Source organism: Dermochelys coriacea, chromosome 10 (assembly GCF_009764565.3).
Source record: "Dermochelys coriacea isolate rDerCor1 chromosome 10, rDerCor1.pri.v4, whole genome shotgun sequence".
NCBI classification, from domain to species: domain Eukaryota; kingdom Metazoa; phylum Chordata; order Testudines; family Dermochelyidae; genus Dermochelys; species Dermochelys coriacea.
In genome coordinates, this window is record NC_050077.1 from 10,072,196 (window position 1) to 10,096,339 (window position 24,144).

Sequence of the window (24,144 nt, forward strand, 5' to 3'; positions counted from 1 at the left end):
GTTAAGAATATTGACTATGTATCTGTATTTCAAATGGCCACTAGGCAAGATGCTTTCAGTCTAGACAGTGGGTGGGGAAGGGCCTATTCAGGGTAATGGGTCATTAGGAAAAACAATAGGCCTTAGGAGAAGCTTATCTCCCACCTGGTGAGTCCTCTTGAGAACGCTACAGACAGCCTGTAAGTAACGGCTGCTATGACTCTACAAGAACATGTGACCAGGCCACATGATTCTGAACTCCATCTTGGGATGTCAGTATTTTTCCATAAATTGGTCTGGGAACCAAGTTTTGAAACAAAGGGTTCCCGCCATATGCTAAAGCTAAATGAGGCAGGAAGTGACATCATCTGAGGTTCTTCATTCCCCACACAAGAAGACTCTTGGAAACACCTGAGGCACAAAGACTGAAGTGGAGGAAGTGCTAAAGGGATTTTTAGCCTGTGAATGAAACACCTGGGGATTCCAAGCTGTAAAGCAAGTGCAGCTTGCCCCTTAAGAATCTGCAGCCTGCTTGTATCATTTCTCAGGGTGAGAATCTGGTAATTCATATCCAATCTATTTATATATTAAGCTTAGTTTGCCAGGAACCAGGCAACATTGCAATCTGTGTTCTGCATTGTGTTCTGCACGGCTGAGGTTATGGGGCAAGTGATGCTGCTTTTCCACAATTTCAGCCCGTGCACGTCGGCGGAAGCACTCTATGTAGAAGTCCAGTCTGCTGTTTCGACCTTCAGGAGGAGTCCACCCAGAATCCTTCTTTTTGTAGTGTTGGTAGGAAGGTATCTGTGGGTTAATACGTTGGTCAGAGGTGTGTTGGAAATATTCCTGGAGTCGGAGACGTCGAAAATAGGATTCTAGGTCACCACAGAACTGTATCATGTTCGTGGGGGTGGAGGGGCAAAAGTAGAGAACCCGAGATAGGACAGATTCTTCTGGACAGTCTCTACGTAAAAGAATAAATGGACACAAATCAGACGTCAAGAATTATAACATTCAAAAACCAGTTGGAGAACACTTCAGTCTCTCCGTCACTCGATTACAGACCTGAGAGTGTCTATCCTTCAACAAAAAAACTTCAAAAACAGACTCCAACGAGAGACTGCTGAATTGGAATTCATTTGCAAACTGGATACAATTAACTTAGGCTTGAATAGAGACTGGGAATGGATGAGTCATTACACAAAGTAAAACTATTTCCCCATGTTATTTCTCCCCCCCACCCGACCCCCCACTGTTCCTCAGATGTTCTTGTTAACTGCTGGAAATGGCCTACCTTGCTTGTCACCATGAAAGGTTTTCCTCCTCTCCTCCCCCCCCCCCCCCGCTGCTGCTGCTGATTGCTCATCTTAAGTGATCACTCTCCTTACAGTGTGTATGATAAAACCCATTGTTTCATGTTCTCTGTGTGCGTATATAAATCTCCCCTCTGTTTTTTCCACCAAATGCATCCGATGAAGTGAGCTGTAGCTCACGAAAGCTTATGCTCAAATAAATTTGTTAGTCTCTAAGGTGCCAAAAGTACTCCTTTTCTTTTTGCGAATACAGACTAACACGGCTACTACTCTGAAACCTTGCATAATCACAGGTTTCAGAGTAGCAGCCGTGTTAGTCTGTATTCGCAAAAAGAAAAGGAGTACTTGTGGCACCTTAGAGACTAACAAATTTATTAGAGCATAAGCTTTCGTGAGCTACAGCTCACAGCTCACGAAAGCTTATGCTCTAATAAATTTGTTAGTCTCTAAGGTACCACAAGTACTCCTTTTCTTTTTACTCTGAAACCTGTCATTACTTGTCTAGATTGGCATTTTCACTATCTTTGGCATTCACTCCACCCTTCTGATTACATAAAGGACCAGCTCAAGTTTCATTCAGTTACTGAGCCACGTGATTAGAGACAAAAAGATAAAAAGTTGCAACACGGTTCTTTCCCTAGTCCCAACACTGACCAGAGCAGAGAGAGGAAAAAAACCAACAACTGAGAAGTTAGACGGAGAACAAGAAACGGAGAGGTACAGAGCTAAAATGAACCTTCTCCCTAGCTTTTCCATTGAGACCTGGGCTCTCCTGATTGCACTGCTATTTCTCCTGATACTGTAAGTATAATTCTACACTTTGCTTTTTTACTTGTGCTGTTTTCAAATTTTTGAAGGAGAGCCACTATTAATTTAAATGTTACTGGTCTTTTCATAGAATCATAGGGTTGGAAGGGACCTCAAGAGGTCATCTAGTTCAGTCCCCTGCACTCAGGACAGGACTAAGTAATAACTAGACCATTGCTGACAGGTGTTTGTCTAATCTGCTCTTAAAAACCTCTAATGCAGTGGCCCCCAAACTTTTGAGAGTTATGCCCTGTCTGCGCCCTCCCCGGAGCCAGAAGCAGTGCTGCAGTTCCGGGGAAGTGGGGGGGAAGGGATGTGGTCAGGAGTAAGAGGGCCAAGATTGGGGGCTGCAGCTGGGGGTGGGTCTGGGACCGTGTCTGGGGCCAGGGCCAGAGACAGGGCCAGGGGCTGAGGCTGGGTGTGGGAGCAGAGCTGCAGCTAGGCTGCAATGGGGGCTGGCAGTCAGGCTCACACACAGGGATGTCAACAGCTCCAGCTGTCAACAGAGGGCCTGGCTAGGTTTGGGGCCCATTATGTTAGGTGCTATGCAAACATGTAGTAAGAGATGGTCCTTGATGATCTTACAATCTAAAGGTTGCTCTACAGAGAGGATATGCAGTAAATGGCACTAGCTCATGCTATTAGACACACATGCTCTGCAAGATCAGTGGAAAGACAGCGCAAGAAAACAGCATCCATGAGAGCACTTTAGAGGGTGGGAGTGGACAGCAAGCCAGTGACATACCCTGAAAAAAAGGCCCACATTTCCTTTCTTACAGGCCCATGCTAAGCCCACTAGGCAATGCTAAACCCTAGAGATCGCTGTAGTACAGTGGTGAGCAAGTATTCCCTGTAGATACAGGCACACCTGGCCCAGATTCATCCAAACTGGCAAATGCTCTGGCAAGAGTTCCCCACATGCAAATTGAGGATAATGATGTTTCCTTTTTCCTCACTCTTTGTCTGTCTTGGCTGTCTGGACTGTAAGCTCTTGGGGACAAAGACTGTCATACAGTGTGTTTGTAGAGCACCTGTCACAATGGGACTGATCTCAGCGGGGGTTCCTAGGCATGACCATCATACAAATGCTAACTAGTAATAATAAAAAGAAAAGGAGTACTTGTGGCACCTTAGAGACTAACAAATTTATTAGAGCATAAGCTTTTGTGAGCTGTACAAAATTTGTTAGTCTCTAAGGTGCCACAAGTACTCCTTTTCTTTTTGCGAATACAGACTAACACGGCTGCTACTCTGAAACCTAGTAATAATAAAGAGAGGTGTAAGTTACAGCTCCCTACCCCAACATGGCTCCTGGTTCCCCAGGGAGGAGTCACCTGGAAGAAAGTCAAGCTGTATGGCAGCTGTTGTTTTGGGCCAAACAAGGCCTTTGATATGGTTTCCTTGACAAACATGGGAGCTATAATATTCATTTAGTGACAAAGCTCTTGCTTGGGAAGCTGGTAACCTCCATCTGAAAACAAATACAGTATTTGAAAAGCTCTTTCAACACAGCCCAAGACAAGCTTCAAAATGCTGCAGCCTAGATCTCCACAGAGAAGCAGAGCCCTGAGGCAGGAGTAATAACTTTACAACACCAAAAAAGGGGTGCTTCAGGGGAGAGAAATCTGCAAAGCTGTCAACAAAGTCCAAACAGAAACCCATCAGACTAGGCTCCCCGACACACCACTGCACTAACATCGGGCTAAGCACAGGGAGAACAATACATGAAGCTCAAGTACAGCTGTCACAAAAGCCCTGCTCAGGACTTAACTTCCAGCTCCATTTTGATTTCTCTGCAAAAAAAAAGCTTTGTTCTCATTTCCTCATTACTTTCTGGCTCCTCTCCATGAGCTGGCAATGAGCCTAGAGAGGCTTCTCTTTTGCATTTTGCCAATGGGTCGAGAAGACCCCGTTTTTACCTATTCCTTTATGAGAGGCTTGCTTTTACCTCAGGGCTATCTCTCCAAAGATTTGTGGTGCAGCTGTGAGGTTTATCACTAGCTATGTTTATTAAATAGCTTTACAAAGCACAAATTTTTTGGACCACACTTTCCAGCTTCCAGAGTGGGTGCTTCATTCCTGAGCTAATGCAACAGCTTCACTTCCCCTGGATAGGCTTTGAGATCTTTCAGGCCCAACATCACTGCAATTATTGTCCTGAAGACTTCAGATTCTTCTGTTATTTTTACAGATATGGGATCTGGCCATTTGGTATTTTCAAGAAATTGGGTATTCCTGGCCCAAAGCCATTGCCTTTCTTTGGAACTGCCTTGGAGTATCGTAAAGTGAGTGTTTGAAGTCTTCTCCTGGCTCCAGAAATATATGTCCTTCATCATACAATAGCTAGATTTGTACACTGCATTGATGAGTTCTCTGTGTGCTAAGCTCTGCGCTAATGCATAGGGTGTGTAGGACCCAATGCAGGATAACAATTCTGTAATGGAGATTATAGTGTGAAGGGCATGGTGAGTCCCGGGGTGATTGCCCAAAACAGGTGAACACATGTAGGTGGCTGGTTTGCTGTCACTATTTATTGAATTCCTTGCAAACAGTTTACTTACAGACTTCTTAACCTCAAGCATGATACACCCCTAGAATAACTAGATCCAGCTATGTTCTTAAAGGATTCTATCCCTCACAAAGACGTTAGGAGTCACACAAGTCTCAGGAGCTGCACACAGGAGTGCTTGGCCTGGCTGCTAGCTCTAGATGTTTAGTCCCACTACAGCCCCATTCCCAGCCCCTCCCCTGGAAACCCTGCTTCTTTTCTAATTCCATTTTAACAATCTCTCTCTGCAGGGTTTCTTGGAGTTTGACACTACATGCTATGAGAAATACGGGAAAATCTGGGGGTGAGTATGTTGACCAACCAATACTGTTTGGTATTCTCTTCACATTATCCTATAGTCAGAATCCAAATTCGAGGGTAAAAACAATCCACGGGAAGAGGAGATCACAAATGCCTGAATCCTGTAACTGGACCCTGTTCTCCATGTGGAACCCCAAAAAGATTAATGGGGCAGCGCCCAGATGCAAGCATTCATCCACATGGATCTGACTGCAGGATCCATGCCACAGACATGCTATGTACATGTTAATCTAAACTCTCACATGAAAGCTGTTCCATATCAGATGCAGACTGCCAGCTTCTGCTCCCACTGAAGTTAATGGCAAAACTACCGTTGAAATAAAAGGAAATTTGTAACTTAGAAGTCCAGTTCTCCTGGACTGCAAACTGTAAAGGAAGGTATATGTATTCCAGATACTACACAGATATGCCGTTATTGTATACAGATCCCAGTTCTATCAACTCTGTTTCTGTCTCTAACCCTGACCTGCTGAAGCATGATACATTTGCATTACCGCTGGTCTTACTCTACACTGAATATTCCCTACATTTGCCACTGCGGTTATTACTTGGGCTACATGCTCTGGTATCTTCTGCAATCTATTCAATTGGCCCTTATAACATTTTCCCATCCATTCAAAAACCCATATAAATCCACATTTACCTTACGTCCATTATAGGATAATAAATCTTTAAAAATCTGGTTTTAAAACCATGATTTATAATAAGAATTCAAGCCAATCTACAGGTATATTTCAGTGCAACCAGCTGAAAAGTTTCAAGTACGTGAATCAAAAGGATGGAACAAATTTAACATCTGCTAACATCATAACAGAGTGTAAGAGTCATGAAATGTATAGTCCAAAGAGTGAAGGTGAAGGTACCTACTGCCTTTAGGATTCAGTAGCTCTGTGTTCAGTACCTCTCATTGATTTTAGAAGGTGTTTGGCCTTCTACAGGATTGGACCCTTTCTTTAATGTTTGTATTAAAAAAAAAAGAAAAGTGAAGCAATCTTTTTGTTTCACATTGTGTGATAAGTTACTGTGACATCTTGCTGAACATTATTTGATTATGATAAACCTTTTGTTATAATTTAAATTATGCATGACACAACGTGAGGGGCTTGTGTCACAGAAAAATTTGTGCTATTGATCTTTGTTGGAAAAGATTTTCCAGTACAAATCTCTTACAGGAAAAATCCTATTCTAGGTCCAGTGAGAGGGGAGGGATTGATTTGAGAAAAATTGAAAGGAATAAATGTTTTACTTGGGAAAATGAGGAACTGTAGAGAGCTGTCTATATGCATTTGAAGGGCATAAGCACCAAAGAAGGAGAGGAGTTTAGGGCGGCAGACAGAAGTACAACTAGGAGGAATGGGATGAAATTAAATGAGCATCGCCCATTTAAAAATGACACCTTGGCCCGAAATCTTTTACTTACTAGTGATACCAGTAGAACCTAGATGACTATAAATGAAAGAAAGTTGAGAAAAAACAGTATTTCTCTCTGTAGCTTCAGTTTGTTAACTATGTGCATTTGACAGCACTTTGTGTATAGTCATTTTCACCATTTCCCCTGGATAGTCAGTTCCTCCTATTCTTTGTGTGGGTCTTTAATCCAACTACAAGAAACAGAAAACTAATTTAAAACACAACTGTAATACTGTAAGCATAACAGGGGGAACTGGGAACGGGTGTAGCACTGCACCTAAAACTCCATTTAACTTACTTTTTTTGAAGTGACTAAAATATGATGCTGGGTCTCTTTCAGAAAAGATACAGGTATGCTGTATTTTGGGGATATTTATGTGTATGTGAGAGAGATTATTCAGACAGGCATAGTCTCTCAGAGGAAACATTCCTACAGTGGTTGGAAAAGGCAGGAATATATGATGGCCCGAAGGCCTTTTCCATCTCTAATTTCTGTGATTCTGTATATCTGTATTTCCAGTCAGTGCACTTTACTATAGAAGCTAATAAGGACTAGGACTTGTAGCTATCAGAGAAACACCAGTTTTTCCACTGAATGCATCCGATGAAGTGAGCAGTAGCTCATGAAAGCTTATGCTCAAATAAATTTGTTAGTCTCTAAGGTGCCACAAGTACTCCTTTTCTTTTTGCGAATACAGACTAACATGGCTGCTACTCTGAAACCAGGGAGGAAGTAGCTTTTGTTTAACTCCTGACTTTTACTGATAGTAGTTAATCATGGATTTTTATTTCTTTTCCCCCATAGGTTTTATGATGGCCGGCAACCTGTGCTGGCTGTCACAGATCCTACAATAATTAAAACTGTGCTGGTGAAAGAGTGCTTCACCACCTTTACCAACCGGCGAGTAAGCTTGTAATCATTAATATTCATCAGAAAGATGCAATAAAGCCATAAGAACATCAAATACTGTAGTTAACTCTGTAGGGATACACAAGATTTTTTTCAGAGATGCATTCGGAATGAATGCACAGCTGGGATTAATCTAAGTGGCCACTGCATATCCCTAAAGGAACAAGAGAGCAGGGGGATCTCACCTGGAACTAGATCCCCTGGCTCTCAGAGAAAATTGGTTGACTACACTTTAAAAGCTGCTTAGGTTGTTTATTTTTATTTATTAAATAAAAAAAAAGTATTTAGGACAAAGTCAGCTCTCGGTTACACCAATATAAATGAGAGCTGAATTTGATTGTGTGTGTGTGTGCACACAAGTGCATGTGCACCAGTCTGAGTTAGTGTGTATACATTTGTACAGGTCTCCCCCAGTGCGTGTGGACTTGGTGTCTTCTTGTGGGTATATCTGCCTAAGTGTAACCAGTTTGGGGAAGTGTATGTGTGGGTGTACATGGGGAGGGAAAAGGATTGCTTTGTGCACTCTTATCTTTAGTAGAGAAACACAATAGCTTCTTGACAGTTATAAACTTGCCTTTGTCACCCCAGAATTTCGGTCTAGTGGGAGTGCTGGAGTCGGCTGTCTCCATAGCTCAGGATGAGAAGTGGAAGAGAATTCGTACTGTGCTCTCTCCAACCTTCACCAGTGGGAAGCTAAAGGAGGTAAAACCCAGAGGACCAGTCACACACTAACCTTCGGGTCAGTGCACAGATAGCATTCAGGCTTAGATAGTTATAATGGTCTTGTCTCTTTAGTCCGATTCAAATTATTAAACTGGCCTATTTCATTTGTGCCTCCTAATGTAAAAAAAAAAAAAGAAAGAAAGAAAAAGGATTAAAACAAAAAGCCCCTGACAGTAGAAACGGATCAGGTCTGTAAGTATTAATGAACCTCCCCTCCGCTTTTTCACAAGCTAGGCTTAACGAAGAAGTAACATTTGATATGTTTAAGTCATGTCCTGTAATGTGTATTTCAGATGTTTCCCATTATCAAACACTACGGGGAGGTTTTGGTGAGAAATGTTCAGAAGAAAGCAGAAAAGGATGAGCCCATGGATGTTAAGGAGTGAGTAACTCTGCCAGGAACAGGAACAACAAATGTTGTTAGCAACTCTTTGGTTCATTCATTACTGGCAATGCAGGCTGTTCTTTGGATAAACCAGACTTCTGAAGTGATGAACAGGACTATCTGAAGGGCTAAAATGAAATTTAAAAGGGAAAATTTAGGTTAAATCTCAACAAAATCTCCCTGGGGTGAAACCTGTGGAACATTCTATCAAGGGAACTGATGGACGCCCCAAAGTTTGGCACATTTTAAACTAGAGTGGAAAAAACACTACAAAATGTTGTGTAGGGAACAACCCTGCACTGGCAAGGAGTTTGAGAGGATGGTCTAACAGACCTTTACTATCTCTAAGGTCTATGATTTAATACATGAGGACCAAAGCCGAGACTTGGAGGTCAGACAAAATTTGTTTGTAAAGGTGTGCTTCCATGAAAGTTCTTAGATGGTCAATTCTTTGGGGCAGAGACTGTATCTTTTTGCCTGTGTTGACCCAGCATGTTTGGGCACTACTGGAATACAAATAATAAATAAATAATAAATAATATATTATTATTTGATTTTTATTTATTTTTGACAGCTCATTTATTCTATCACTGGAGCACACAGATTTAATATCAGCTGTCAGCAGGACTAGGGCTCATAGCCTCTTAAAAGGCCACAGCCACTTGACAAGATATTCACAGGCCCTTGAATAAGTCTGATTCGATCAGAGGATACACACACATAGGCCAATACATTACATTGTGTAATATCCAGAGGAAGGCTACCAGAGTCTAGATTCTGAGAGCTCTAGGTAAAACTTCATGAAACTCTATCCCTTTCCCTTTAGATGTTCTACTTGTGTTGAGTTGCCCCCCCCTTTACAACAGCATAAAGAAAAGTCTCATGAGAGTTTTCTGTTCTTTAAGGAGATGCAATATAGGAAGGGAGGGAAAAGTTGTAATTACATATTTCATACGTTAACTCCCCTATCTGTGTTCTGTTTTCTGTGTTTTCTCAGCATCTTTGGAGCATATAGCATGGATGTTGTTACTAGCACTTCCTTCAGTGTGAACATTGACTCCATGAACAACCCCAAAGATCCTTTTGTCAAGGAAATCAAGAAGCTAGTGAAGTTTAACTTTTTTGACCCACTCTTCATTTTGATATGTAAGTTGTCTCTTGCTCATTAAAAATTCCATTTAAGTGTTTCGTTTTGAACCGTGACTTCAGCATCAGAATCCGACAAGTGGTCTATTGGTTATACAATACAAGTGGCTATACCTTAGCCTATAAGCCAATGACTAGGCAACTTTACTGCCAAGGATAAAAGTCTCAAGGGTCACCTTAGACAAATTCTGCTCTAATTTATACCCATACAATCCCACGGATGAGAATCATCTGGAGTTATGCAAGTGCTAGTAAGAATTTGGTCTATAGGTTGTGGGAAGGATCACAATGCTGTGGGGAAGATTTGGAGATGTTTGCTGGGACATGAGATGTTAGTGAATATCAGAACACTGAGGTCAGTCTGAAATGACTGGAAGAATTTCAAAACTTTTGGATTATTTTAATTCTGGTCAATATCGCTGTAGTATTACTAGTGCAAACTGGAGGAATGTCCTGCACTCAGAATATGACTCACCAGTCTCAATGACAGTGCCTCCAGTCAGACGTGGTGTGAAATAGTGGAATGTTCCTTTTGCTTTCATTTACATTTAGGGCTAAATTATATCATTTGTGCAGAAACCTGAGAAGACGGAGGGTGGAGCCCAACTGCCCCACGAGGAACATGGTGGCAGACAGGCCCTCAGTGAACTCCCCAGGGCATAGGAGAAATGATCAAATAGAGCCATCATTTACATGCAGCCTCATCTTTCTAATAAACATTTCCAGTTGTTCTAATTAATATTTTACCATAGATATCTTAGGTGAAATGGACTTTTATTCCCTGGACCTTGCTTCAATCACAGTTATTTTTGTCTCCCTTCTAGCTGTATGCCCATTCCTCATTCCCCTTTTTAAGAAGATGGATGTGAATTTTTTCCCCAAAGATGCCATAGAATTCTTCACAAAGTCAATTGCCAGGATGAAGGAGGACCGTAAAAAAGATGCCAAAGGGGTAAGCAGGACTCTCCCAGTCATGATGCCAGAGAACATTCTCTATTCAATTAGCCCAAGTGAAAAACACTTACTTGCTTGAGTTAGAGTCTAGCAAAGGACCACAATAGTGTGTGATATCTCAGGCTACATCAGGGTAAAACCCATGCAAACTGGATTGCAGTTTGGGCGTGCAAAGATTATGATTTACAGAAAACTACCTGAAGGAGTAGACTTGGAGAGCTGAAGCAGACAGAGAGAGAGACTCCACTGAGCAAGCAGTAGAGCTGTGCATCAATACACAGTGCAGTGTCATTGATATTGTGGTATTCAGGAGCACAGTCCCCAAAAGAGGTAGTCTTCACTCTCCAAAAATGACAGAATCAGATTTATCTCCCTGCTGGACTTCATCTCTCCCAGAGCAATCCTGTTTTAAGGGAGCTCCTTGTAAAAGTGACTTACTGAGATGTAGTTATTACTTTCCCCTAAAATTGCACTGCTATTTTAATGAGGGTGCTTTGCAAAGTGGACAAAAGTAGTTTAGCTCCGCAGTGATCATTCCTTGTGACAGCAAGAGACCAAGTCTGCTGTCTTTGCTGACATCTCTCTGGGACTGGGCAGATGGAACCCTCCCAGAAGCATAAGAGTTTCATGTTTTGACCCACTGTAACAAGAAAGGCATTTACATTCTGCTGGGTCCTCTCTGGCCACTCCTGGGGACTTTAAAATACAACCTTTGTGTTCTGAGACCCATTTTTGTGAGCCTTCCCTTGGGGATCTCTCACCAAACCAGCTCTCCACTGAGCGGTTACTTCTTTTGCCAGGGCCGAGTGGATTTCCTGCAGCTGATGATCGAATCCCAGAACTCTAACACTAGCTATGAAAGCAATGGAGTGATTCACACATATAAAGGTAACACCACAAAAATACTCATACTTGTGAGTGCCTTTGGGGGCTGCTGGAGTGAGGGGAATAGGAACAGGTGTCCTACTGGAGAGGAAATAAATGGTTCATCCTGCTGTCTCCAGCTGACGAGAGGACTTGTTGACTCACCTGAACTATACATACATTTTTGTCCAGCACAGAGTTAGATGGGGACAAGTGATCATCACTTTTATGTAACACTTTTTCCACAAGTAGAACAGAAGACATGCATTCCAGGCCAACTCCTGCTGTATAATCATTAGTCTTGGCCAGTGAAAAATATGGAGCTGGTACCTGCCAATATGGTAAGAGGCAAAGGCCAGCTCTGCTCCCCAGCTATTCGTTTGCATTGCATCACTATTCACAATTCATTTAAATACAACTGCTTCAATTACAGCTTGGTTAGAAATATCCTTAGTTCTTCTCAGGAGTGGGAGATAGCAGGTGTCCTGTGACATTTATGTAACCACAGAATACTTGGGTTAGATAACCTGAAAATGAACCACAGCAAACTTGGCAGGAACCCACATTTTGCTTTGTGTGTTCTGCATACACCAATCAACAATTGGTTTGAGCACTGGCCTGCTAAATCCAGGGTTGTGAGTTCAATCCTTGAGGGGACCATTTGGGATCTGGGGCAAAAATTGGGGATTGGTCCTGGTTGGACTAGATGACCTCCTGAGGTCCCTTCCAACCCTGGGATTCTATGATCATGCCAGAGGTTACAAAGCAATCATTAGTCCCTGTTTAATTTTCCCACCATACCCATCAGCCATGCCTATGGGATAATAATAATAATGATAATAATAATAATAATTATTATTATTATTAAGGCTAAGATTTTGTCAGGGATATTTTTAGTAAAAGTCAGGGACCAATCATGGGCTTCCATTAATTTTTCTTTATTGACAGTGACCGGTCCCCTGACTTTTACTAAAAATATCCCTGACCAAATGGGGAGCCCACCTGCGGGGTCCCCATGTCGCCTGCAAAGATTGGGCAGTTGTGGGGGCGCTCTGAGCTCCAGGGTCCCCCCTGTTCAAAGCTCCAGGGTAACCCTGCCACCTGCAGCAGCTGGGAGCTTTGAAGGATCCCTGGTGCCCACGGTGGCTCAGAGCTCCGGGGTACCCTGCTGCCACGCAGAGCTTCTGGGCCCCCTCCCCGCATGGCAGCCAGGAGTGGGGGAGCCCCTGCGGTGGCTGGGAGCTGTGGGGGAGCCCCCACTGCCTGAGGCAGTTGGGAGCTGCAGCCTTGCCCCTGCTGCAGCTGGGAGCTCAAGGGGAACTCACCACCTGTGCGGTTGGGAGCTGCGGGGGATCCCCACTGCCTGCAGCAGCTCGGAGCTCTGGGGGGGGCCCGCTGTTCATGTCCACCAGGAGCTGCCAGCAGCCAGGAGTTGTGGCCCCGTCACCTGTATCAACCGGGAGCTGCGGCCCTGGTGCCCACATCTGCCAGGAGCTGCGAGGGGAGCCCTGCCACCCGCATCCGCCAGGAGCTGCAGAGAACCCCGCCGCCTGCAGCCACAAGGAGCTGCGGGTCCTTCCTGCTGCAGCAGGCGGTGTGGGGACCCCGCAACTCCCGGCCGACAGGGCTGAATTTACAGAAGTCGCTGGAAGTCACAGATTCCGCGACCTCCGTGAAAATTTTTTAGTCTTAATAATAATAAATTGTTGGCCATCTATACTTTTATAAAATACGCGATGTGCAAAGAGCACAGCCTATGTGCTATAATGTTTGGGCCTCAACTTTTCTACCTGTTTTCCTCTCTTCTCACAGGCCTGACTGATATTGAGATTTTGGCACAAGCGTTTATTTTCCTTTTTGCTGGATATGAGCCCACTAGCAACTCCCTTTGCTACCTGGCTTACAAACTGGCCACCCACCCTGATGTGCAGCAGAAGCTGCAGGACGAGATAGACTCAGTTTTACCAAACAAGGTAAGAGAATGTTGGCTGCTCAGTGATTGCATAGAGCTGCTTTAAAGCCAGTTTCTTTCCTCTAGTTAAATCCAGTTAAGGAGACTGTCCTTTAAAGACGTTAAATACATGTGCTAAAAAACTACCATTTAACAAACACTGACTCTGCTATCCTGTGGAAGCTCTTGATGGGCACACTTTAAGAAAGTTCTGCTTTCACTAAAAAGAGAGCCAATGACTTGCATCCAAAATGGCATATGTTCATTTCAGATGTGTTACATATAGTACCATGTGTAGAATAATATACTACGACAATCTTGCAAACTCCGCACCATAACTATTACATGCATAATAGCTGTTGTGCATTTCTCAAAATCTCCAGATGATATATGAGGGGAAGGGTGGCAGAGGGGATGGTGAACATGGATAACAGTAGCCTTGCAATACCAGAGATTACAAATCAGTCTTTAGTACAATTTTTAAATCCCCAATCTCAAACCCACATCAGTAACTCTGCCCATGGGACAATAAAATAAATCCTTACTGAGTTATATATGTATATTATACCACTATATACAGACACAGACACACACACACACACATCTTGTTTTTCTTATCTCTGCTTGTCTATATATTTTCCCCATACTACCCTTTTTGCTACCAATTTATCTGTCTCATCAGAATTCACACACTCAGCAAGGGGCAAATTACCTCTAGTTACTTTAACTTGCTAAACAACAATGAATTGTTTATGAAGCAATAGCAAAGGGAAACAACGTGTGATCAGGAGTAGATAGTTAAGCTCATGGAAAAGAGATGCTAGATGGGAGACATGGAGTATTCTTGGAACAACTCAGGAAATTCATACTATTATTCATGGGTACTTATATTATGGTGTTTGTGATCTCTTACACAGGACTTCCACATGTCTCAAGAAATGTCACTTTTCAAAAATCCATTGGCCACACCAGGAGGCTCAGAGAATTGCTGATTTTAAGTACAAACTTTGTTTGCAAAAATGGGCAGAGATTTCCAGTAACTTGCGTTATTTAGGAAAGGAAAATTAAGGTGAATCCTTAGGTTCATACTGAACATTCAGTTCAGCATTGAATGTAGAATGTGCACTGTAACAGATGAGAGGGAAAGACGTGGTTTCCACACTGATCACATGGAAATCTGATCTAGACTTCCACATGCCTGACAACCTTTTTCCCATTCCCCTGAAGGCTCCTCTCACCTACAATGCCCTGATGCAGATGGAGTATCTCGACATGGCAGTGAATGAAATCCTTAGGCTGTTTCCTCTTGGAGGACGACTTGAAAGGGTCTGCAAGAAAGACGTAGAGATAAATGGAATGACCATTCCAAAAGACACTGTGGTTATGATCCCACCCTCTGTTCTGCATTATATTCCAGAATACTGGCCAGAACCAGAGGAGTTCAGACCGGAAAGGTACAGAATCTATATCAATAGGGAATGAGCAATATAATTATCTCTTTTACTTATATTACTTCTTTCCTAAATATCAGTCTCTTACAAACAAATTCTTGTTGTGTTTAATCTTAACACCTGTTTGCCAATACAAAAGCTGGAGAGGATTCATCATTGTGAAGACACACCACTCATGATTCCATAGTTAAGGCTGAGTTGAATTTTGCACTTACAGCAGGGATTTAACAACTCTGTTACACATGAAGAATACAGCATATTCTCCTCAGAAGTACAGCACTTACTCTCTGAGTACAGAGTGAGCTATCTGAGATTGTACAAGTACATTGGTTGATTAATTTAGAAGTTAAAATTAATTTAAAAAATTGGTCCTTTTGAGAAATTTAGCACCCATTGTCAGACTATTTCTTTCTCCCATCTCAACAACAGAATAATACTGACACTTCAAAACTTCCCATATAGTCAGAACTCACTGAAATCTTTTCTATAAGCTACATTTGAAAACCATTATGATTAAAGGTAATTTTTCCCATTAGTATTCATCACTGAAAGTTTTTCCTTCAGAAGGGGTTTGCTATAGAGAATTCTAGAACTACAGAATTTCTATAGAAAATGTAGAACTGCCCTCTTTCAAACTGATACCATCTCCCACTAGTCTCAGGGGGACTGAGGTCATACTCGCCCACAGTTAGATGTCATTTTCAAAATGGCCACCTATCTCCCATTGTTCCCAATAGGACTGAAACAACAGGCTGCTCTTAACAAAGATGACTGCTGGCTTCACTCTATCAGGAAAAAATGGGAAAGAAGTAGTGGTCATTTTGAAAGAGTGGGAACTCATGATGCTGCTAGCCTGGGTGCAAAGGACATAATTTAGGCTTTATAACTCAGATCCTCTGCCTCACCCCGCCTCACCCTACCCTGAACAGCCGAGGGGCTGTGTAACTATTAGACTGCTGGGATAACAAAAGATGTGCTAGTTATAAAAGCAAAGTTTCTCTAATACACAATCAGAGGTTCTTTTAGAGAGAGAGAGAGAGAGAGAGAGAGAGAGAGAGAGAGAGAGAGAGAGATACTTGGCCTCCTTTTTCTTTGCTTCCCTAATTTCTTTCTTACACTGACTGGAATCAGGTTCAGTAAAGAGAACAAAGAGACTATGGATCCTTATATGTACCTGCCCTTTGGAGCTGGACCCAGGAACTGCATTGGAATGAGGTTTGCTCTACTCTCCATTAAAATTGCTATCGCCAGTCTGCTGCAGAATTTCACCTTCAGACCCTGCAAAGAAACCCAGGTGAGAAACCCAGATTTACATTTGAAAACTCAGATGTGAAAACCAGATGATTATTCACTGGAAAAAGTTAATTAAAAACAGTTTTAAATACTTTATTTGGGTAAACAGATGGTAGATGGTGAAAAATGCAAAATAAATGTGCAACACAGATGTTAGAGCATAGAAGTGCAATACATAGCAGATTGTATATTGCATGCCTGTGTGTAGTATACAGTATTCTAAAATATATTGTAGGAGTAATTCTATGAGAGAAAAAATAGCAACCAAGGAAACATTACAGGACAGAAAGGAGAGGAAAGTGGTTAATCACCGTTAGTGATACCTTCATTCAAATACCTTAGTTGACAGTGTTACCATGTTCCATAGGGGAATAAAATTGCTTGACTCCTATCCAGTTATGATTAGAAATGTGTCTTTGTTTCCATGCTCAAATCCCTGAGTAGCATAAGGTGAGATATCTGTAAGTCAGACCTCGTCCTTCATCTTCTTTTTGAATGTGTCTCAAACAAACCCAGAACCTCTTTTGCTCTTCTCTGGCTGTGTCAAGGCAGAGATGGCTCCTGCAGGGGGGCAGCGAAGGCTTGGTAGACCCCATCACAGGCCTTGGATATAAGAAATGCTGAGCCCCTGCAGCTTCCATTGAGGCCAGGAGGCACTCAGCACCTCCCAGGTCTGGGCTCATTAGGGATGGATGAAACTTCCATAACAAAACCCCAAGCAAGGAGTAAACTCTCCTGGACTGGGGCTTTGATAGAAAACCAAAAGTATGTCCAAGTTTTTAAAACTTATAGTAACGGTGGGGCAGGTTTTGAGGGAACCTGGACTGGATTTTGGGCAAACAAGGGAAAACAAAGGCATAATGTCTCTTTGATAATCTGTGTATATTTTATTTGCTGGGCTACAAATGTTCTTTTCTCCGCTAATGTTGCAGATCCCGCTCAAGCTGAATTCCCAGGGATTCATAATACCAGAGAAACCTATTGTTCTGAAGTTAGTCCCCAGAGCTTATACCTCACACCCTGAGGAGTAAGACCCAACAGAGTTCACAGCAGCTCTCCAGAATACTAGCAGAGGCTTTACATCATTGGGTCTCTGCAACAGATGCAGAAGAAGAGATTCTGTTCATTCCGAAGGCATTCACTAAATATCTACAGAAAAATTGTGACTATCAGAAATGTAAACCTGTGTCACTGGACAGTGACTGTAAATAGCTTTTATACCTTCAGATTTAGAGAATGTATATAAAGGAAAAATTCTACTAAGGCACAGCTCTGCCTCTCTGACTCCTTTCTAGTGAGATTCCTTCATCTGGAGAGGGAATTACTGTCTCATCAAAGAGGCAGTGGGAACTTTTTTGCTGGAATAGAGCTACTGGGGTCAGGAGCGGGTGAATGCCAAGAGTTTTGTGAGTTGTACTGATATTTGAAGAAGTGTGTATAAATTGTTGGGCTGTTGAATTTACTGGGATGTGGTGAGATTATCCTAGAAATCAAATCTCTCTTGGGTCATATCTTAATGGAACAAAAGCATGTAACATGTACAGAGAACAGAATTCATCAAATGTTTGTGAAAGAGCTCTCTGTTGTATAGTCTGAATAATTTGTTCACTTCTGCCTTGAAAAAATATTCAGTCTGGACCCCTGAAATTATCCACATAGAGCATCTTTCATTTAATTTACTGAATTTGGTCCTTCATTTAACTTGATCAAAGCTTCCGTTCCTACTGTAAAATGTATTACAAATAATATGACTCCTACCTAGTATTTTGGTTAAGTGGATCACTTTAGGGCAGGGTTATTAATCTGATCACTAACTACACAATGTTGCCATTTAATCAATAAAGCAGGGCAAAATTCTGAATGTGGGAGAGACCAAGGAAGAGTCATATGACAATGAACAAGATGACTGCAATGAAAGTTGCTCTATTTAGGCATTGTTATTAACACTGAAGGCACTGCTATGTGCTAGGCACTCTGTGATATGAGCCCTACTTATTGTATGGGTTGCAAGATCAATCACTTAGTAAGGTCAAACTGATAGGAAGAGATCCTCAAGATAAGAGGTAGGCATCTCACCAAATAAGGGTAAATCCATCCTCATCATCGTATCCACTCATTATACTCCACACCTGAAGATAGCCATTATACGTCATATCTCATATCTCAATGTCTGTACTTTGACATGCTAATCTTTTACCCCCGATCGGGGATATTGCAGATTATGTATTCCTTGTGCCATCCGACCCTAAACCGAATTTTGCACCCCTTGATAATCTGTATCTTATTCCCTAATAACCAGAAACTTTTACACTTAAACTCTGTACCATTTTTTTTTATTTTAACATCATCGTAATAAAATTATTAAATCTATTTTCTTTCTATCTTGTAAGCCACTTAGTCAAGTGATTCAGATAAGTGTGATCACAAAAACCTAGCCTTTTGGGCATATACTTGATATGCCCTTTCCACAGAACTTGTTTTGGTTGGTGTAGGACGAGGTAGAATATTCACAGGAAACACACAAAATATAACTTACTAAGTTCCTCTTTTGGGCAAGAAATGCTTCTTGTTAATAAAAATCACTAGAAACAACATGTCATAAATGTCATAATGATGCTCACTCTATAATATGGTAACACGCTAGGCTTGTCTACATGAGAACACTCAGGAAAATTAATCCAAATTAACTACATGTGAATTAAAAGTGGAGTAGGTAAACTGCATTCGACTCCTGTGTAGACACTATATGCTGTTCATTTTTTCAAGAACAAAAAATATGGATAATTCTCCAGCAAAGGCCAGCTATGACCTGCCAGCACTAGCACATGGAGTCATATATATATGATATGTAACAAAATAACATTAATACATCTTCTAGAAGAAAATTACATCCACAGTGGCTTAGCTACATAAAACTGCTTTGCCTACTCAGGCTGCTCCCTGCATATCCCAGAACTTTCTAAAGTTCTTTGTTAACCACCATTGCTTTTGGTATTTATTCAGCTATCAAAAAACTGCCTGGGTATGTGATATGGGTGATCACTCTGTGCAATCTACTAGCCAGCTAGTTACCCTATTTATGTGAGTTTATTCCTTTTCAATCCAGAGTCTCTACTGTCTGGGCTGCAACATCCCATTTGTTTATCTTCTGGATAACAAGAAGTCCATGTTAATTCACAACATTAACTGTAGGAACTGGGGCGGTCAGAGTCAGGTGCTAAGTTGGAGCTGTAGTCAGCATCAGGGGAAGGGGCATAAAGGCAGGGATCTGGAGTGAGGCAGAAAAGCAAGAACCGGGAACAGACAGGGGTCTGGGATAAGGAGGACAGTAGTCAGGTAAGTAGGCAGGGTCAATGACAGTACCCAACCAGGATTCACCTAGTTGCTCAGACAACTTCCTGTGCCTCTTTCTGGTTTAAATAGTGCATCCCAGCCAACTGGTGGGGCTGGAGAACTCCCCCAATCAGGAAGTTTGTGGGTTGGGCCATTTGTGAGTTAGAGCTTCATTAGCCCCCTTCTCCAGTGGCTCAGGTGATCTGTGCACTAGCTAGGAACCTACAGGCACAGGTTTGAGGGCTGTGATCCCTCACATCAACTTTATAGGTTTCAGAGTAGCAGCCATGTTAGTCTGTATTCGCAAAAAAGAAAAGGAGTACTTGTGGCACCTTGGAGACTAACAAATTTATTTGAGCATAAGCTTTCGTGAGCTACAGCTCACTTCATCCGATGAAGTGAGCTGTAGCTCACGAAAGCTTATGCTCAAATAAATTTGTTAGTCTCTAAGGTGCCACAAGTACTCCTTTTCTTTTTTTATCAACTTTATATCAGTTTTACTGCTATTAAGATGTCGTCCTTTCCTACTGATGCTCATAGCATACAGCTGACATGTCTGCACTATTGTTTTGCATCAGGTCTTGCATTGCAGTGGCCAAACCTTTTCTATGTCAGATTATTTGTTTTCCAAATGCAACATAGCATGCGAGTTAAGTTAAGGGCACATCTCTGTTTTACTTCCTCTCTAAAACCCACCCCAATAACTCAAAAAGATAAAAAGTTGAAAGTGGAACAAGCTGTTAATAACATCTCATAATTCTGGCACTTATTCAGGAAAGCACTTAAGCACATGCAAAGTAATTCTATTTTAGGTACTTATATGGCCCCCTCACTGTAGTATCCCTGTGCCTCATAATCTTTCAATGTATTTATCTGCACAACATCCTGTGAAGTGGGGCAGTGCTATTATCCCCATTTTACAGATGGGGAACTGAGGCCTAGAGAGGCTAAGTGACGTGCCCAAGGTCACACAGTAGTGGCAGAGCAAAGAAATTGAAATTGAATCTGGGTATCCCAAGCCCTAAACTAGTGCTCTAACCACAGACAGTCCTTCATTGACTCTTAAGTCCATCCCTATTGAGGATGGGTGCTGAAGGAAGTGCTTAATTGCAATTCCTCATCATGGATGCTTTCTTGAATCCCAGCCTAATTCAGAATGGTAATGTCACTCTTGAACTATAATCTACACGAGTAGTTTAAAAAAAACTTTATTAAGCCTTATTTGCTCTGAGAATTAAATTGACCAAATTAAATTTGATTGGTTTCTCAAAGGCGTTTTAAAATACTGTTTCATCATACCAGTATTGTTAGTGGGACATCCTATATCAGTATAAGAGAGTGAAAAAGTAATACAGGATCCAAACCTTGGTAACCTACCACTGGTACCTGGTTATCGGGCAAGCTTCTAGAAGAGGTTTTCTGCACAGATATCTCTCATCCTACTTAAAGTCTTTGCTGAAACTTTTCAAAAGGGGAGTGTTTATAATGATACAAGAACGACTCTTATTAACTTTGGAGAAAGGTAAAGTTGGTCATAACTGGTAAGATTTCCTTCCTATGTCTCTGGAAAATACAGAATAGAAAATATTCACCAAACTTCTAGCAGCCTGCCTAAATGACGGGGTGCTGGAACAATGTGTATAGTGGGGGTTCTGAGAGACATTGAATCAAATTGTAAACCCTGTGTATAATAGAAACCACTTAAAGCCAAGGGGTGCGGCAGCACCCCCACTATCCCTAGCTCCAGCACCTATGGTAAATGCTGCAATCCCTTTAATTAGTTACAAAAGTGAAGCTGGTTTTGTGAAAGGCAGAATTGCTGCTGATAGCAAAAGACAAATATTTCACTTAATTCACCAAGACCAGTTACTAGGTATTCCATCAATAAGTTATTCCCTAGGGCTGCATTTGATAGGGTAGAGTGTCTCTTGTTAATTGCACAACTAATTTTTGGTCCAATTTTTCTTAACTGTGCTGAAGTCCTTTACAATACCCCTTTTGCAAAGGCACTGACAAATGGAATTCTTTTACATATATTTCAGCTGGAAGAAGGAATGCGGCAAGGTTGTCCCCTCTCCCTTTTATCTGTTGAGCACCTAGTAATAAGTCTAAGAAAGTAGTCCATCTTTGCAAGCCTACAACTAAACAAAAGGTATACAAAGAGCAAAAGAGCAGTTTGCATGCAGATGATTTTTTCTGTTACTTGGGAATTCTTATTCTTCAGTCTTCCCCTGCTGGCATTAATAAATCGGTTTGGAGAATTATCAGGATGCCAAATCACTTGGAATCTACTGACACATAGTGGACATTTCCGAAAGATCATATGCTTTTTAAATCTGCAAGGAAATTACATACCCCAGCGTGCACAACCTCTCCCATATATCCCATGCAGACACTACATAATAAAACCACTATGACATTATAAGATGGTCGCTTCTTCCCTTTTCTTTGTGGGCAGAATTGAAATTGTTAAAATGAACACAAGGTATTTATATTATTGAGTTTGTTACCAATGGAGATCTCTGCTTTATTATTTAACCAGCTAAATAAGCTAATCACACTATGTGGGACTTGAGGAGCTCTGTTAGTGGTCCTAGAAGAGGCATTGAAGTTCAGAGCCTCATCACAGAAGACCCTGGGCTCCTGTGGAACCCAGAGGATCCCCTGCTAGAGGATTTTCAAGGGATTTACCATCCCCCAGAGCTCCTCCCATAGCAATTTCTACAGGAGATCTAGGTTTGGAAATGAGAAAAGCTGATAGCTCAGTTTATGGCCTTCTTCTTTGTTTGCATAAGATAGAAGAAAGTTTCTCTTAGTTAATGAACTTGCATGCCCTTACAATTACACCAGTTTGTTGACAGGATATGGTATTTACAATATCAATAAAAGCTAAAGGGACTCTTTTTTCACTTGAGGACTCACATGATTGACCTTTAAAAACACAATAAATAGGATTATGGGGTATCAGCTCGTCTCGGATTGCTTTGTAAAGAACTGGCTGCTGTGGAAAGCCAGGAAAAAAAATCAAGTCTCCACTCCATATCCTGAACTGGGTCTGAGCAGTCTCCTGCATAGCTCAGGAGGTGGCATGCACAACCTTGGCAACTAATTCCCTGATCCTGGAGCTGGCCAATCACTGTTATGATAGAATCCTAGATAATAGGACTGGAAAATGCCTTTTGGATCACAGAGTCCAATCTCCCTGCATTAAGGAGAATAGGATACTAATTTGCCACATGCTTACCTAATCCTGTCATTAACTTGTCTACATAACACATGTAATAATTTTAAGACATTTGTTGTTAATAGACATTAATCTGGACTGATTTGTATCCAAAGCTCTCAGCAAAAGCCAGGGGAAGGTGGAAAGCAATATGGATCCTCCTGAAATAAGATCAGATGCTGCCATTCATGGTGCTTTCTGGTGTTTTCCACCCATCACTCCACCCATCAGCAAAATGACATAGCAAACACCCAGATGTTTGATTTGCCTAATAACTATAATTTATATTGTAGTAGAATTCAGTAAGGTCTTTTGTTTAAAAAGGTCATTTCTAATCAGTTAGCATGAAGCAAATGTACTTGCATCAATGTTCTATTCTTAGTGCAGCCGTAAATAATAATACCGGGCCAATCTACCTGAAGGACACTCTTGTTGCCTTTCCTACTGTTCTGGCAATTAAGCCCAGCATGGTTCGAACTGCCGACCTTCCTACATAATAATCTTCTTCTGCAGAAAATCTGTGTGGACAAGAAGCCCCTTCCATAAGCACCAGAGAACACCTGTGCTAGTCTTCAGGGAGAGCCTAACGCAGATATCTTAACATTTTTCGTTGTTTGGCACTTCTGTGTTGTGTGGAAAATGGTTTATTGAATGGCTCTCCTCAAGTCTTGCTCACGAGCCCAAATTCTACTCAGTGCAACAATCAGTAGTGATGATGTATAAATTGTGAACACCCCCACATTCATGAATGGGAAATTCACATTGTCACACTGGTATAAATCATGACCAATGTCACTGATGTTAGCTTGGTGTAAGAGAGTGGAGAATCATGCCCATTGTTTCAGTCTCTCTGCCTGCAGACTCAGGAGGTCATTACTGAATTGGCTCACATTAGAAATGTTTTCTTCAGTAGGGCTAGCAACTTTTTTTTTTAAATGAAAGTTTTAAATTCTGACTAAACTGATGGGATCATGGGAGATGTGATAGTATGGTTACTGCAACTCTAACGCTTGCTCAAACCAGCTCTGATGCCTGATTTTAGAAATATTTTAATGGGAACAGGATTTATTTTTTTAAATTGTAACTGTATTTATATTTATTTCCCTTAAGGAGATTTGAGGCATTTGGATACTAAATAAACATAATTATTCTTGAATTTTTAAAATGACTTTATTGTAATCTAAAAAGAGATGCTGTAGCTCAAATGGAAGTTATGCATTTGATGTAGCAATTATTGGATGAGGTTCTTTGGCCTGTGTTAGGCAAGAGGTCAGGCTAGATGATCTGGCTTTAAAGTCTATGAGATTATCACCATAATAAAGGAACTTCCCTCACATAGGTTAGGAATTGCTGACTATTTATAGATTGAACTATTTGTTATGAAGAAATTTAAAGATCTTTGAGATTACTTTCAGGTGCTGTTACATCATAAAATAACATAACCTTTCTGGATTTGCCTCTTTCCACTAGCTCTGGCATTTACTCCTCCTCCCCTTTCATGTGAAATAAAGGGAGAACCAAGGGTCATTTAGA

General features: G+C 41.5%; 1 protein-coding gene across 1 annotated transcript; it reads left to right on the top strand.

Annotated features, from left to right (window-relative positions):
* Positions 1-1,895: 1,895 nt before the first annotated feature.
* On the top strand, positions 1,896-18,067 carry LOC119862703 (cytochrome P450 3A9-like). Its single transcript, XM_038419876.2, has 13 exons — positions 1,896-2,093; positions 4,291-4,384; positions 4,899-4,951; positions 7,184-7,283; positions 7,877-7,990; positions 8,305-8,393; positions 9,394-9,542; positions 10,367-10,494; positions 11,297-11,384; positions 13,173-13,333; positions 14,539-14,765; positions 15,894-16,056; positions 16,988-18,067. The coding sequence occupies exons 1-13, from the start codon at positions 2,023-2,025 to the stop codon at positions 17,084-17,086; spliced, it is 1,536 nt and encodes a 511-aa protein (XP_038275804.1). The 5' UTR covers positions 1,896-2,022; the 3' UTR covers positions 17,087-18,067.
* The last annotated feature ends 6,077 nt before the right edge of the window (positions 18,068-24,144 follow it).